Source organism: Bufo gargarizans, chromosome 2 (assembly GCF_014858855.1).
Source record: "Bufo gargarizans isolate SCDJY-AF-19 chromosome 2, ASM1485885v1, whole genome shotgun sequence".
Classification (NCBI taxonomy): Eukaryota; Metazoa; Chordata; class Amphibia; order Anura; family Bufonidae; genus Bufo; species Bufo gargarizans.
The window spans coordinates 396,425,755-396,442,334 of NC_058081.1; the positions used below are offsets into that span (position 1 = coordinate 396,425,755).

A 16,580-nucleotide genomic window follows, 5' to 3' on the forward strand; every position below is an offset into this window, starting at 1 on the left:
CAGAATGCTTAGTATAATAGTGCTGGAAGGGTTAAAAATAATAAAAAAAGTTAACTCACCTTCTCCTCTTGTTAGCGCAGATGCCGGTCTGTTCTTTATCTGTGGGCTAAAGGACCTGTGGTGATGTCAGATCACATGCTCCATCACCATGGTGATGGACCATGTGATTGGAGCATGTGATCTGACATCACCTCAGGTCATTCAGCCCACAGCTAAAGAACAGACCGGCATCTGCGCGAACAAGAGGAGAAGGTGAGTTAACTTTTTTATCATTTTTAACCCTTCCAGCACTATTATACTAAGCATTCTGTATTCAGAATGCTATTATTTTCCCTTATAACCATGTTATAAGGGAAAATAATACAATCTTCAGAACATCAATCCCAAGCCCGAACTTCTGTGAAGAAGTTCGGGTCTGGGTACCAAACATGCGTGATTTTTCTCACACAAGTGCAAAACGCATGACAATGTTTTGCACTCGCGCGGAAAAATCGTGCATTTTCCCGCAACGCACCCGCCTCTTATCCGGGCAAAAAACATGACGCCCGTGTGAAAGAGGCCTAAAAGCAACACAGACCCAGTCAATAAACCGGCATGTATTGATCCACTCGGACAACTCCACAGCAGTGGCCTTCATCCGTCATCAAGAGGGTACGAGGCGCGGTCATCTAAAGAGTCTCTCAACACAGATATTCTAGTGGACAGAAAAGAATCTAAAATCCCTTACAGGGGTACACTAGGGTGTCTTATTTTGTAATCGAAAAAAACATTTATGTAAAATTTTTTCACCCGAGTCTCGGTGATGTAAAAGATATATATGCCAAATTTCAAGAAGATTAGATAATATTTTTGTGAAAGTAGGCAAAAAATAAGATTTTTTTCAATGTTAATTATTTTTATTGGGAAAACCTAGAAATCGCAAACCATTTTGGTGAATACCACACCCCTTGCTTCATTTGCTGCTTGTTGGTAAACTACCTTTCCCATAAGTAGCAGCTTATTACTCTTGGAGCTGCAGTTTATAGATTTTATTCCTGCCTTTTAACTAGCTGGTCGGTTGTATTCTGTGGTGCTTCTGGAGTTGCCAGTTTTCTACTTTCAGATGATCTGGTCTGTTCTTATTGTTTTGTGTTTGCTATATTCCCTGTTGTTTGTATCTGGGCCTAAGACAGAGACTTCCATTCGTCCATCTGGGGAGGAATGGGTTATCTCTGGTCCTAACCTCATTCCAGGGCCTTTTAGGGATATAAGGGCCTTGGTATCCAGCATGTGAATATTCCTACCTTCAAGGTCTATTCATATTGATAGGTAGTTAGGGCCCGGATTAGGGTTGTTTAGGAGGTGACCTGTTTCTTCCCTAGTTTCCAGGCCCGGTTACTGTTCCCCTTCCCTCTTGTGTTCAGTGTGGAGTTTCAGCCATGGATGTTATCGCTGTACTGACCGGACAGCTACAGGGGGTGTCTCTGGAGGTGGATGACCCCCGCACAAACGTCTCACAGATGCAGAGTCCACTGTTGGCTGATCCTAGTAGTAGACACAGACTGAACCTCCCTGGCCGAGAATAAATTATGCGGCCTGCGTCAGGGAGAGTGTTCGGTGGAGATCTATTGTTCCGAATTTAGGAGGTGCGCTACCGATACTGAGTGGAACGATCCAGTTCTCCGTAGCCAGTTTTGTCAGGAATTATCTGAGAGGCTGAAGGACGCTTCGGCCTTTAATGAGAATCCTGAGTCTTTGGAAGCCACTATGTCTTTGGCTGTACGTATTGATAGACGAGAGAGAGATCTAAGGGCCCACACTCTCAGGACGTTCTATTAAATAACATACCATATTTTTTTTTACTCTTTCGGTGAAAAGACTCCTGAGCTGAGTATAAACCTGAGGCTGAACCCATGCGATTAGGGGGAGCGACTACGGGATCTGCTTGCAAAAGTAGGAGTCGCAACCAGGGAGTATGTTTGTTTTGGGGTTTTTTTATGCTTTCAGCGGCAAAAAAGAGAAACAAAAAGGGGCGTCTAAATCTCATCTGACTATCAGAGGTGTGAGTCCTTTGCTGGTAGTACCTGATTTCTCCTGACTGCCGAGGTGGCGCTAGAGTAAAAAACAGTGGTAATTGAAGTATTTATCGACAGAAGGGCCGGGGTGAATCTGATTGATGCTCAGTTTGTCCGCATGCACAGGTTATCACCAATTACATTTAAAAAAAAGACATTCCTGTATTTGCTATTGGTTCTGCCACTCTTATTCAGAGGTGCTCCCTGCACCTATGGTTCTGGGTTTACCGTGGCTTGCCAAGCATAATCCAATTATCAATTGGCAAGCTAGGTAGATTCTGGATTGGGGGGACTATTGCATTGATAATAGTCTCAATACATCCTTTTCTGTGGTTACTACTAAGGCTGTACCCTCTTTTATATCAGAGTTTGCCGATGTGTTTCCTGAGAGTGGATGTCAGGATTTACCTTCCCATCGAGAATATGATTGCCCTGTCAATCTCATTTCCGGGGCTAAATTGCCTAAATCTAGGTTGTATAATCTTTCTGAACCTGAAAGGCAGGCCATGAGATAATATATTGCTGAGAGTTTTAAGAAAGGGCACATAAGACCTTTCAAGTCTCCAATGATTGCAGGGTTCTTTTTTGTGAAGAAGAAAAAAAAGATGGAGGTCTTCGGCCATGTACGGATTTTCGGGAACTCAATCAGATTACTATCCGTGATCCGTACCCTCTTCCTTTGATTCCCCATTTGTTTAACCAGATTATTGGTGCCAAGTTGTTCTCCAAGTTGGACTTAAGAGGGACATATAATCTGGTTAGGATCAAAGAAGGGGATGAATGGAAGACGGCTTTTAATACTTTGAGAACCTGGTCATGCCTTTCAGGTTGACCAATGCCCCGGCGGTCTTCCAACATTTTGTGAATGAAGTCTTTCATCACCTGGTGGGGAGGTTTGTGACCGTGTATTTGGATGACATTCTTATTTATTCTAATGACATGGAAACACCTCAGAATCATGTGAGACAGGTGTTACAGATTCTAAGGGATATTAAATTGTTTGCAAAATTTAAGAAATGTGTTTTTTTGGTACACGAGGTGCAGTTCTTGGGCTGCCTGTCCTCTTCTTCGGGTTTTCGAATTGATTCTGAGAAAGTCCGTGCTGTATTGGACTGGGATCGACCCGAAAATCTGAAGCCTCTTATGCGTTTTTTAGGATTCACCAACTATTACCGAAAATGTATTAAGAATTATTTGACAATAGTAAAACCCTTAACGGACATGACTAAGAAAGGGACAGATGTCTCTTAATCTGATTCGGCATTGCAAGCCTTTTCTGCGATTAAGGACTGCCCCCATATTAGTGCAGCCAGATGTGTCACAACCATTTATTGTGGAAGTGGACGCATCTGAGGTGGTGGTAGGAGCAGTTTTGGCACAGGGCCTATCACCTGGTAAATGGAGAACATGTGCATTTTTCTCAAAAAAACTATCCCCCGCTGAGAAAAATTATGATGTGGGTAAGAGAGAGTTGCCATAAAATTGGCTTTTGAGGATTGGAATCGCGTCATTGGTGGGAAGGGGCGATTCTGAAAATATAGATTTAGTGGCTGTTACTGAGACGTGGTTCAATGGAAGTAATGACTGGGATATAACGATAACAGGGTTCTCTCTATATAGGAAAGACAGAGAAGGCAAGAAGGGGGAGGGGTGGCCCTGTATGTGAAAGATAGCATAAAATCTTATTTAATACAAGTTAGCAAGACCAATTTAGAGTCAGTTTGGGTTACCTTGCAGCTTGATAATCATAAGGTAACACGTGAAGGTGTGATATATATATACCACCTAGCCAAGTCAAAGAATTAGATGATCTACTAGTTGAGGAAATAGCTAAAATGACATTGAAGGGGAAGTCATCATTATGGGAGACTTTAATCTCCCTGAAATAAAGTGGAAAACCAAAATAGCTAGTTCTGCCAGGAGTACAGATATTCTAAATTCCCTACTGGGATTATCTCTACAGCAAGTAGTGGAGGAGCCAACCCGGAATGAGGTCTTTTTAGATTTAGTATTCACAAATGGGAATTCTGTATCTGATATTACTGTAGGGGAGGCTACAGGATGGCCAGGACCATGTCAAATTGTGAAGGGTGTTTTTAGAACTGTACCTCTCACTGCAGTAAAGATTCTATTAGCCTTAAAGGGAACCTGTCACCGGGATTTTGTGTATAGCGCTGAGGACATGGGTTGCTAGATGGCCGCTAGCACATCCGCAATACCCAGTCCCCATAGCTCTGTGTGCTTTTATTGTGTAAGAAAACTGATTCGATACATATGCAAATTAACCTGAGATGAGTCCTGTCCCTGACTCATCTCACATACAGGACTCATCTCAGGTTCATTTGCATATGTATGAAATCGTTTTTTTTACACAATAAAAGCACACAGAGCTATGGGGACTGGATATTGTGGATGTGCTAGTGGCCATCTAGCAACCCATGTCCTCAGCTCTATGCACAAAATCCAGGTGACAGGTTCCCTTTAAACAGCGAAACTTAAACTGACTAACTCCATTGGTTGGCCATACAGATTCTGGACCTTTTAGTTCTTTCTTTCCCTTCATTCAAGTATTGTCAATATAGATACTATTGCAGTGATTGTGTGCTTTATGGCAGCTGTAATAAATGGGAGATAGTTGACAGCAAAATCACATAGCCTATGGGTATGGATGGTAACCTTGCGGGAAGTACACAACGCTGAATCCCGACCCACGCTGGCCAATGTCTTGCCGTAATATGTGTGTATACAGTGTCCTTACAGTGCCTAGAAAATGGTGGAGTACAGCCTTTAACCCCTAGAGACCAAGGAGAGAGAAGGAACATACAAATATCATATTTGTGTACGTATAGAGCTGTTAGGGTCCATTAACATGTCCGTATGTGTTTTACAGATCCGCAAAACACTGACATCGGCAGTGTGCGTTCCACATTTTGCGGACCGCACATCGCCGTCACTCTCATAGAAAATGCCTTTTCTTGTCCGCAATTGCAGACAAGAATAGGACATGTTCTATTTTTTGTGCGGATCCGGAAGTGCGGTTACGGAAGTACATTCCGGCCCCATTAAAAAAGAATGGGTCTGCACCTGTTCTGCAAAATTGCGGAACGAATGCGGACCCATTTTGTGGACGTGTGAATGGCCCTTTATTGAATCCTCTGCTTATTCTTTTCCAAGCTACACAGCAAAGCTAGAAATCTACAGAACACAGAAAGTGACCGTTGTACATAATTTTATTTTTTAATGATTCATTACCATGAATTGTTCATATGAGATTGCTGGGGCTATTTTTTCCATGTATTGCAGTTTATTCTTTATTGACTAGGAGGAATTAGAGGTGTTGTCTCACCTCAGTAAATTGCATTTATCATGTAGACAAAATTAATACAAGGCACTTAAAGTGTAATGTATAGGTATAGTGATACTGACCGTTTTTATAATATACTTTAATTACTGAAATCATACATTTCTAGTAGAAAAATAGCCCTAAAGTGGCCCATTTCTGAACCTTAGCAACGCTCCTCTGTTACATAACACAGTCAGTATTAGCAAGTCTCCACAGTTATGTAACAGAAGACAGAGCTAAGGCTTAAAATGGATCATTTTAGGGATATTTTTCTCATAGAAATGTATGATTTCAGTAATTAAGGTATATTACAAAAATGGTCAGTATCACTGCCCCTATACATTACACAAATAAAAATAAAACGTTATTTACACTTTAATAATGTACTGTCATTGTCCTTATTGCTTCCTTTACTGGCTAGATTAATTTTTCCATCACATTATACACTGCTTGTTTCCATGGTTACGACCACCTTGCAGTTCAGAAGCAGGGGTCGTGCTTGCACACTATAGGAAAAAAAAGTGCCAGACTATGTGCACCCACACAGTCTCAGCCAGCCGAGAGGCCTGCGTTTTTTCCTATATTGTACAAGCACGACCACCAATGCTGAATTACAAGGTGGTTGTAACCATGGAAACAAGCAGTTTATAATGGGATGGGAAAAATAAATCTAGCCAGCAAAGGAAGCAATATGGATGACCATAATACATTAGTAAGTGCCTTTTGTATTAACTTTCTCTACATGATAAATGCTATTTGCTGAAGTGACACAACCCCTTTAATGTCTAGCCTCCTATGTATTATAAGTGAGTATTGCTCTAAGAGACGCTCCTATGTTTTGCTTATCAGGGTAGTTGATGGAAGCAGTCCTAGCTTAATAAGATAAAAAGTACTGTACTTTTTTGGGGGAGGAACTATCTCTTCTGCAGTTGTTCATCCCAATACAGATTTATTTTTTTGTCAGCCTGTGCTGATGTGTTGTACTCCAATGGCAGGCATTGAGCCCAGAGCTTCTGAAGAGCTACACAGCAGGGGAGCTTGTGAACTGCTTAAACACAAAGCTGATAAATAATTGCTATGGATTTTAAAGCAAATAAATGTGATTGGTATTTTTTTCCTCACATGCCAAGGAGGTGGAAATGCATTTTCCCACGAACGTTAAGGACTTGTTTGGAATGTATGAACAGCTCTGGATCTGATTTGACATTTTTGAGTGATAGATATTTGTAGGTTTACCAAATCATTCAGCAGATTAATATAACAATGCCATCTTTTCATATAATTGAGTCTAGGAGGAAATGACTAAAGAAATCCTCCTTCTTGGCATAAGACTTTGGGTCTTACATCTTGTACTGAATAACAGAAATCTTAGCTGTCTCAGAAATTACAAATTATTTTAAGGGACACTGCCATAATCTTTTCCTCACACATTAAGAGCCTATATGGTGTGGTTTGGTACTCAGGACCAGCGGACGCAGTATAGAGACAAAGACCAGTTTATAACTCAAAACGTGTTTATTCTGTGTTTATTCAGACTTGTTGCAAGTACACAGTACAACAGTTAATTTGCAGTATTGGTGTTGGTTCACACCTAGATAGCTCAAAAAACAGTCACCTTGGGTCCTTGGTGTTAATCCACACCCGGTCGGTATAACACAGAACAGAGCAGTCCTCCCGGTTTTAGGCCTCCAGCCTGGCACAAGGCTCAGATCTTGGTACAGAGATTGCCAGAGCTTCAATGTCAGAGAGAGAGATACAATTCCCCACACCTGACACTGCTGTCTGTTTTTTATAGGTCTGACAAAACCTGGCCTGGAATGTGGGGAGTAGTCACCCACCCAGCACTTTGACTACTCCCAGCAAGAGCCATCCCAGATCAGCAATACAGCTATACTAAATAGCAAAGTGTCAAACAGCAACTGCTGCTGACACATGAAAACTGGCTCTTACTCCACCGAGGCCAGGACCCTCAATGACACATACCTACCATCCACGATGATTCCTTGTACCTTCTTGCAATGTGAACAATCTAGTTGGCTTCTTTATTTTTTATGAAACAACCCCTTTAACTTTCTTAGGCCATTGCTGCGATCAGAGAGAGCCCCACTGTATTGACTTAAAGCATCACAAATTACATGAATCAATTTAATACTGTGGATTCTTTATCTAGGTTTATCAAGAGAACAATATAGCTGTAATACTGTCATGCTAATTCCTCATCTACTATCTTGAGGATTACACTTCAGATGACCTTTTCCTTCACAATAGTAGTAAACTGAAAGTGGATTACCTATCTATTTAGGATGTCTTATCATTTGTGTTAACTTCTACAGAAGGACAGTATTTTGTATTAAATTTTCAATGGTTTAGTACTGCCAAAATGAAAAAACTGCCAAAGTCTAAAAGATTTTTTCTTATGACTAAGGAGTTTAAAAAACTCCTGATGGAAGTGTCCCTTTTAAGTACATGATATTTTTGTCCCATATAATCCCTATTATTTGTTTTGTAAAGTCATTATTTTTCTTTGCTTTCCTTTCAGAATATTACATTGGAAGATGAAGACTATTCAATGAAGCTGGAACATTTCTAAGTAGCAAAAACATATATATATATATATATATATATATATATATATATATATATATATATCCTGACGCCCTTTCCGTTAGTGATGTCTTCATTTGGGAATGCAATAGAAAACTGGAGTATAAGAAGCACAAGTGATATTTCAGATCTTCAGCATAAACGGGTCTCAGATGGCTGTGCACCTATAAAAGTTTTAGCTGCTGTAGTAGATTCGGCCTACAGTTCATTTTCTGGTGGTTCCTATGTTGCAGAATACCATCCATTACAGCATGGAAGTTGTAACTTGAATGATGAACAGATTTCTTATATGGACTCTGACTATGTCAAAGCTATTTATAATCCTAGTGGACCAAACCAAAGCCATTTCCTACAGAATTTCAGTTGTGAAGATCGATCATCTAAAAATTATCCATCCACAAGAATCACTAAATTAAGCAACACCTCACAAGAAACTCTTAATGAGGATCATTTACCTCTAATAAATAACTACACCACCATCCAGCACCTAGAGCAGTCTGATATCAATAGGGAATCTGGAGATCATTTCAGCCACAAGAGTAAGAGAAGCCCCACAAGCACAAGTGATCTTTCATCTCCTGAGCACAAACTTAGTCGCCACTATATTGAAGATCACAGCCCTATGTGGTTAAAAGACTCTACACAGGGAGAATGGAACCAGTCATGTGTTACGTCCTGCAACTGGGAGAAAAGGGATTATCCTCATTTTACAAGTTCATCATTTCTGTCCTCTGTGGGTAATATGACACAAACACATAATGTTACTTGTATTGACAATGAAAATAATTGCCCTTCTCATGTGAGCATGTTAAATACAGACTGCCTTGAACAAAAGGATTTACAGACAATCCAGCAAATTCAAATGAAATCAGAAGGGCAAAATCAGAGCAATATGTTGAATGTGTTTTCTGATTATTGCCTAAATGAAGGAGTAGCCACTAAAAGCACCAGACGTTCGCTCAATGAACTTGTGTCAGAAAAAATTGACGTTAGGAGTAGTTCTTGGAATCCAGCTCAAGAAACTGATTGTTATAATGATGAAGAAACAAATTGTGAAGGAGTAGAGGATCTGGCACATAATCAAATGCTCAAAGAACAATATCGACCACAATCCCAGAACATGAAGGACCTAGAATGTGAGAGTGTTGGACAATGGGATATCAAATACAAAAGTTTGCACACGAGAAACAGCCAAATAATTTACAACAGACCCAGTGACGATATATTCGAACAACCTTCAAAAGCAGTGATTCGTGACGATTTCCAAAAAGGCTCTAAAACACACATCAGGAAAGATGCAACAATAAAACCTATCCCTTTGCTTTCCCAGGAGCAAGAAGTGTCTATGACTTTAATGTCTAACTTTTGTGAATTAACCAGTGAGAAGATTAGTAAGGCATCTACCCCCATGCTGTATCATCTTGCTGGAGGAAAGAACAGTTCTTTGGCTATGTTAAACTTCAAACATCAGCCTAAGCCTCTAGATTCAAATAAGGAGTCCAAGACATTTCAGGCAACAGACAACTCTACTATACCACAGGTAGCTGAGCCACAAAAGCCTCTTCATAAAACTAAAAGTCACTCACAAATTGTTGATAATTCTGTCATTGACTGCAGTGATTTCAAGACAGATGGTAACTTAACGTCAGAAGAAAGTTTTATGTATGACTATAGGGAAAAACTTAAGGTAGCTCAGACAAAGGTCTTGAGAGAAACCTCTTTTAAAAGAAAAGACCTACAGATGAGTTTGCCTGTACGACTAAAATGGAATGCTCCAAAAAGACCTTCCATTGATCATGTCCGATCATATTCTTTGTCTGGATCAAATGAGGAAGCCAAGTTTGTCCAACCTAAAACTTTTGTGGATAGCAACTACAAAAAAGAAGAGCCAGAAAAGCATATCATCTCACGAATTGGAGGTAGAAAAAGGATTACAAAAGAGCAAAGAAAGTTATGTTATTCTGAGCCTGAAAAGCTTGACCATCTCGGTGTACATAATTCTTTCTCTGTATGGAGCAATGAGGAATCAAGTCAGACCAAATTAGGTGAGCATCATAAAATTAAGTCTACAGATAAAGAACGAACGCTTTCATCTTCTAACCTCTCAAAGACAGAGCTAAAGCAAATCCAACACAATGCTCTTGTTGAGTATATGGAGCGAAAAGCATATCAAAGGCCCAGCACTATTCACCAGTCTCAAATGCAAAAACCAATAGCAGTGAAGTCTTCATCAGAATGGAAATCTTTGGCAAATGAAATGTCAAGCTATAATCTTCCACAACAATATTACCATAGAAGATCAACTGGAGCCTCTTCTTCTTATGATGCTACTGTCACATGGAATGAGAGACTCCTAAAGATGTCTCAAGGAGATCCTGTAAACTCAGTGGACAAATATGTAAATGGAAAACATAAAACATACCTTGATCAATTTCCACTAAATAACAAATGTTGTTTCGAAGACTCTTCAACAGCTGTTTCCCAGAAAAACTCAAAATCTGTTAATCATCCTCAGGTAACTTTGTTACATTCCTTACTTAAAGAGGACTTTTCCCCCAAAAAAATGCATTGCAATCTGACAGCACCATGTTATACAGCAGAAGAAGCTGAGTGGATTGATATATATTTTTGTGAGAAAAAAATATGTAAATGTTGTATTTTATACACTTATATATGCAGTTATGTGAAGTGCTATCGATACAGGTAGAAGGAGTTATCTCTATGTACACGTATACACACACAATGTTGTCAATCAATGGTGACTCCTACCTCTTGTACCAATCAGTATTCAGAGATGCAAATATAAATGTATAAATTATAAGTTTTACTGAATCTTTTCCCACAAAAACATATATCAATCTGCTCAACTCCTCCTGTTCTGTAACATGGTGCTGTCAGATTGCATAGCATTTTTTGTTGACAGGTCCTTTTAAAGATAAACTTTGATGTAGATCATGCTATTCCATCAGCAGGTAGTATGTTATACAGCAGAGGAGCTGAGCAGCTTGATATTCTGTATAGATTAGATCGATTATATAGAAAATATTCTGTATAACATGTATTTTAAAAAATCGCTGCTCATTCTGGGCTAAGGAGTCTAGTGGGCAGTCCAATCAGTTATTGACTACTAATTCTGTATGCACAGTCATATAGCGAAAGTTGTCAATAATTGATAACTATGCCCACTGGACTCCTAAGGAGAATGAGTCACCATAAAATGGTGGCACTAAGTCTTGAGAGCAGGAGCCCCTCTATATGACATACATCTGCTCTAATAGGACATAAGTATCCAAAAGGGGAACTCCTTTAACCCTTTCCATCCCAGTGCTGTACACTGGGGTTTCAAACAGGAGAGGTCCGGGGATAATATCTCCGACCGGCAATTATGCATATCGCAGACATTTAACCCTTAAGATGCCGTGGTCAAATGTGAACACAGCATCTAAATGCCGTAAAAAATGAAAGCATGTGCTTCCAGGTCAGGAATGACTCCCCCATGTGGCGATCAGGGGAGCCATTCTTTTGCTCTGATGTGCTGGGTCTCTCAGAAGAGACTCAGCTGTAGTTCCTATGAAGGCCTGCAAGTGGAAGTGCTCCATAGGATAACCACAAATAGAGCTTAGATTGTAGATCTGTTGAACTACAGCAGGGATCAGAAATCTTTGACACTCCAGCTGTTGTGAAACTACAATTCCCAGCGTGCTCCATTCATTTCTGTAAGGGTTCTGAGAAGAGCAGGGGAAGTATGCATGCTGGGAGTTATAGTTGCACAACAGTTGGAGTGCCGGAGGTTGCCTACCCCTGAACTAGAGTGTAATGTAAAAGCGATCTGAAGATGGCATATTTGGTGATCCCTAAATGCCTGAATTATTAAAATGTAAAAATATTAGGTATCAGATAAGGCAAATAGAGCAAAAATTGCCAATTTGCTATTTTTTCATCACTTCACTTACCTCAAAAAAGGGAATAACATTTGATCAAAAAGTCACACACACTCCAAAATTATATCAATAAAAACTACAGATCATCCCGCAAAAAATAAGCCCTCACACAGCTCTATATACATAAATGTAAAAAAGAAAAACTATAAGTGTGGTATCGTTGTAATGATTCTGACACAGAGAATGAAGGGCACAGGTCACTTTTACCGCATAGGGAATGCCGTAGAGACAGAACCTGTAAAACTGTGGTGGAATTGCAGTTATTTTTTTTCCAATTCCTCCCCTTTTGGAATTTTTTTCCTACTTTCCACTACATCATATGCAATATTAAGTAGTGCCACTAATAAGAATGACTCATCCCACAAAAAACAAGCCTTCTTATGGCTATGTGGACGGAAAAATAAAAAAAGTTATGGCTCCGAGAAGGCAGGGAAGAAAAATGAAAAAATAAATAAAAATATGCTCCGGGACGCTAGGGGTTAATGAATCATATCAAATCTATATAGTAGATTAACATAATATAGTTGCTTAGGTATTAATATGATATATATAATAATATTATAAGATGCATTTACTTGCCTGTATTTTTAGTTTTTATATTTATTAACAAAAGGAAAAGAGGTACCCAGGACAGAAAGGACAGAAAAGTAAGAAAACCCGGGTATTGTGTAGTTTGATTAACCACTTTAGGGGAAAAATTATACATTTAGTAATATTAGTATGTGTCCTTCAATGTATAGATTAAAGGCTATGAATACCTTTGGGCGTATTTTTGTCTCATTATTGCATTCTTTCCTACTTATCCTAAAAATCATTCTTCCATCAGTTCCTTATCTCTTTACTCCTGACAGCTCATAAACTCTTATTTAACCTCTTATGTCCCGGTACTTAAAGACACAGAGTGTACCTGTACGAACTGGGTGCCTGCTGAAATCAATCAGCAGGCACCCTGGGTCAATGCCGAGGGGGAATCCTTGCACGGCATCGGGAACTGCCTTCTACGGGAGCCGAGGAGATCCAGCACACTAACAGGCAATGCATTACAATACAGATGTATTGTAATGCATTGAAGAGGGGATCAGACCCCCAAAAGTGAACATCAGATATAAAGTAAAGAAAAAAGTTAAAAATAAAAATTGTTTCTAATAAAATTTATAAAGTAATAAAATTATTAAAGTTAAAAAATAAGAAAAAACACCCCTTTACCCTTATTTTATAATGAAAAACAGAAAATAAAACGCACACATTAGGTATCGCCGTGTCCGTAATGACCGGCTCTATAAATCTATTATATGATCCACCCTGTCCGATAAATACCTTTAAAAAAAATAAAAATAAAAACGGTGTAAAAAAGCTATTTTTGTCACCTTACATCACAAAAAGGTCAACATCAAATGATCAAAAAGACGTATGCCCCCTAAAATAGTACCAATCTAACTGTCGCCTCATCACGCAAAAAAATGAGCCCCTATCTAAGCCAATCGCCCAAAAAATAAAAAAACTATGGCGGCTCAGAATATGGAGACGCCTAAACATCATTTTTTTTTTTTTTTTTTGTTTAACCTCCTCCCGACCGCCTAACGCAGGGATGCGCCCTGCGGGCCGCTGGGTTATTCCTCCTGGACGCATCGATGCGTCATCTCGCGAAATGACGCGCATATCCGGCCCGCACATGCGTAGTGCGGGTCTGCAAAAGTCGCAGAAAGAGTTCGTCACCAGCCTGCCAGCCAATGATCAGAGCTGGCAGGTTGGTGACTTTTAAAAAAAAAAACAAATCACAAGCCATATAACGCGTTATATTTATAAATATAATGTGTTAAATGGCTTCTGTGCTCTCTGCTAGGTCCTTTTTATCGGTTAGTCCCAGCAGAGAGTACAGATCACTGTGAGTACACCAACATATTTAGCCCCAGATCACCCCCCCATCACCCCAATTAACCCCTTGATCACCCCTGTCAATCACTAGTGAAAGGGAAAAAAGTGATCAGTGTAAACTGTCACTTTTTTTTTCACCAGTATTGACTGTTAGGTTTTGGTTAGTTTAGGCCCGTTTGGTAGGTAGTTAGCTTCAGTTAGCGCCCAGCCCACCGCACCGCAGTCACTGATTCGCTGATTAGCGTATCGCTAATCAGCATTGGTACTTTATAGTATCTGTAAGTGATCAGAACTGATCACAGTCAGATCTATAATAGTATTAGTGTCACCTTAACTCGCCCTCCACCCAAAACGCAGTGTTTGCCTGATCAGGCCTGATCGGTCGCCCACACGTGCGTTCACCCACGCTCGCTCCGCCTCAGTGACAAAATGTCTATTTTATTTTTATCACTGTACAATCACTACACAAGCCCTGCGACGATAAAAAAATCAGTTTTGATATTTTTTATCAATCGCAGCGGCTTCCTGTACTTCGCTAGCCTCCCATTTGTAAGACAGGCTTGCTTTTTTTCTTGGGTAGTCTCAGGGAATACCCCCTAAATTTTGTTGACTAAATGGCAAGGAATGGGTATTCTTCTGAAGAGGCCTACAGGCTTCTGACCCAATCGGATGAGGAATGGGAACCCTCATCTGACGAATCCAGCGGGTCAGAATACGAACCTGTAGAAAGCAGTGGCAGTCTGACCCAAAGTTCGGACGATGAGGTTGAGGTTCCTGATACCACCAGGCGTACTCGGCCCCGTGTTGCTAGACTACAGGTTGCGCAGGATCCGCTTCAAGGGCATCAGAGTGGGGCTGGCGCTGTCGGATTACGTGGTGAGGCATACACCAGCAGCGCAGCCCATCCTGGACCTAGTACCAGCACTGCCGTAGAACATGGTGAAGTGGCGAGCACCAGAAGGGCAGTTGAAGCTGGTACGGTGGCGCGTGCAGTAGTTCCCCCATCGCAGCCACCGCACAGACAGGATCATAGAGTCCCTGAGGTGCTGGCAAACCCTGATTGGCAGCCCCCATCTTCAGCCGCACCAGTAGTTTCCCCTTTCACCGCCCAGTCTGTTCGGCTCGAGACAGCTCAGATCAGATCGGCACTGGGGTCTTTTGAGCTGCTCTTCACTGCGGAGCTCTTTGACTTAGTCGTGGCAGAAACAAACCTGTATGCCACTCAATTTATAGCCGCCAACCCGGGAAGCTTTTATGCCCAGTCTTTCCGGTGGAAACATAATAGTTTTGTTCTCTACAGTAAGGCTGGTAGAACAGGTTCCTTCCTAAAATTTCAGGAAGAGATCATCAAGAACCTCCTGTATCCAGGAGGTTCCGTGGCCCCAACCACCAGTGTAGTGAGCCGTCTACCCGAGCGACATTTCCCCATTGTCGTTGCTGGTACCTCAAACCAAGCGTCACCCCGAAAAATATGTTGTGTCTGTAGCAGGAGTGAAATAAGGCGTGACACCCGCTATTTCTGTCCTGACTGCCCTGACCACCCTGCCCTATGCTTAGGGGAGTGTTTCTGGAAGTACCACACACAGGTACACTTAGTATAGGGATTGCGTGACACAGGAAAGGCACACAGGGGTCTTAGGGCCCTTTCACACAGAGCTGCTGCAAACCTCTCCTTTCATCTGGGACAAAGTGCATAATGTTCTTCGCCACATCTCTGGGCGATTTGCGCTTTGCACATTGTCCCATGGGGAAGGAGAGGTTTGTCCTATAAAGGTAAAAAATAAAATCACAGGTAAGCAAAAAAGTTAATGTTCCAAAAGTTCAATAAAGTTTTTATAAAAGTTAATGTTCTGTTTCAAATGTTATATAAAGTTAATGTTAATACATTTATTGCGTTGTGGCCTGTTTTTTTTTGTTTTTGTTTTTTACCTTCTAGGTGGACCAACCGATCAACCAGCTGTAGCACTGATGTGCATTCTGACAGAAGCATTGAGCTGCTGTCAGATTACACAAAAGTCGGTGTATGCGGCACTGCAAGACGAGATTTCTCCTCTGCAGTAAAAAAGATACGTTTGCCGAGGCTTATGAGCTGAGGGGTGGTGTTCATATGTTTTGGCAAACACTTTGTATATAAAAAAAAATTCCGGCAATGATTTATTCATCCACATCGATTGTTGTGAATGGAGAAATCGGGTTTGCCAGGGCATACGGGCTGAGTGGGTTTGGATGTTGGGCGGAGCTCCTATGTCCTGGCAGACGCCTTTCCCCTCCTTTTTTTTGAATATTTTTTGGCAGAGATTTTTTCATCCACATTGATCGATGCGACTGAAGAAACTGGTGCTGTTCATTTTTTCTTTCAGCCCAGAGGCTGAACGGAAAAATCTCATTACCCGTATGCTCAATATAAGGAAAATAGCAGAAACTCCTAATGCTAGCCATACATGTAATGATTGTGGAGACCCTCAAATGCCAGGGCAGTACAAACACCCCACAAATGACCCCATTTTGGAAAGAAGACACCCCAAGGTATTCGCTGAGGGGCATATTGAGTCCATAAAAGATTGAACTTTTTCTCCCAAGTTAGCGGAAAGGAGACTTTGTGAGGAAAAAAAAATCAATTTCCGCTAACTTGTGCCAAAAAAAACAACTTATATGAACTCGCCATGCCCCTCACGGAATACCTTGGGGTGTCTTCTTTCCAAAATGGGGTCACATGTGGGGTATTTATACTACCCTGGCATTTTAAGGGCCCTAAAGCGTGAG

The 16,580-nt window shown here is 40.8% G+C and overlaps 1 protein-coding gene across 1 annotated transcript in view; it reads left to right on the top strand.

Moving 5' to 3' along the window:
- Positions 1-16,580, top strand: part of SHROOM1 (shroom family member 1) — a 122,727-nt gene that overhangs the window by 64,485 nt on the left and 41,662 nt on the right. The window contains exon 2 of the mRNA XM_044280818.1: positions 7,937-10,516. Within this exon, the coding sequence (XP_044136753.1) occupies positions 8,069-10,516 (2,448 nt within the window). The 5' untranslated portion in view covers positions 7,937-8,068. The remainder of the gene's footprint in view (positions 1-7,936; positions 10,517-16,580) is intronic.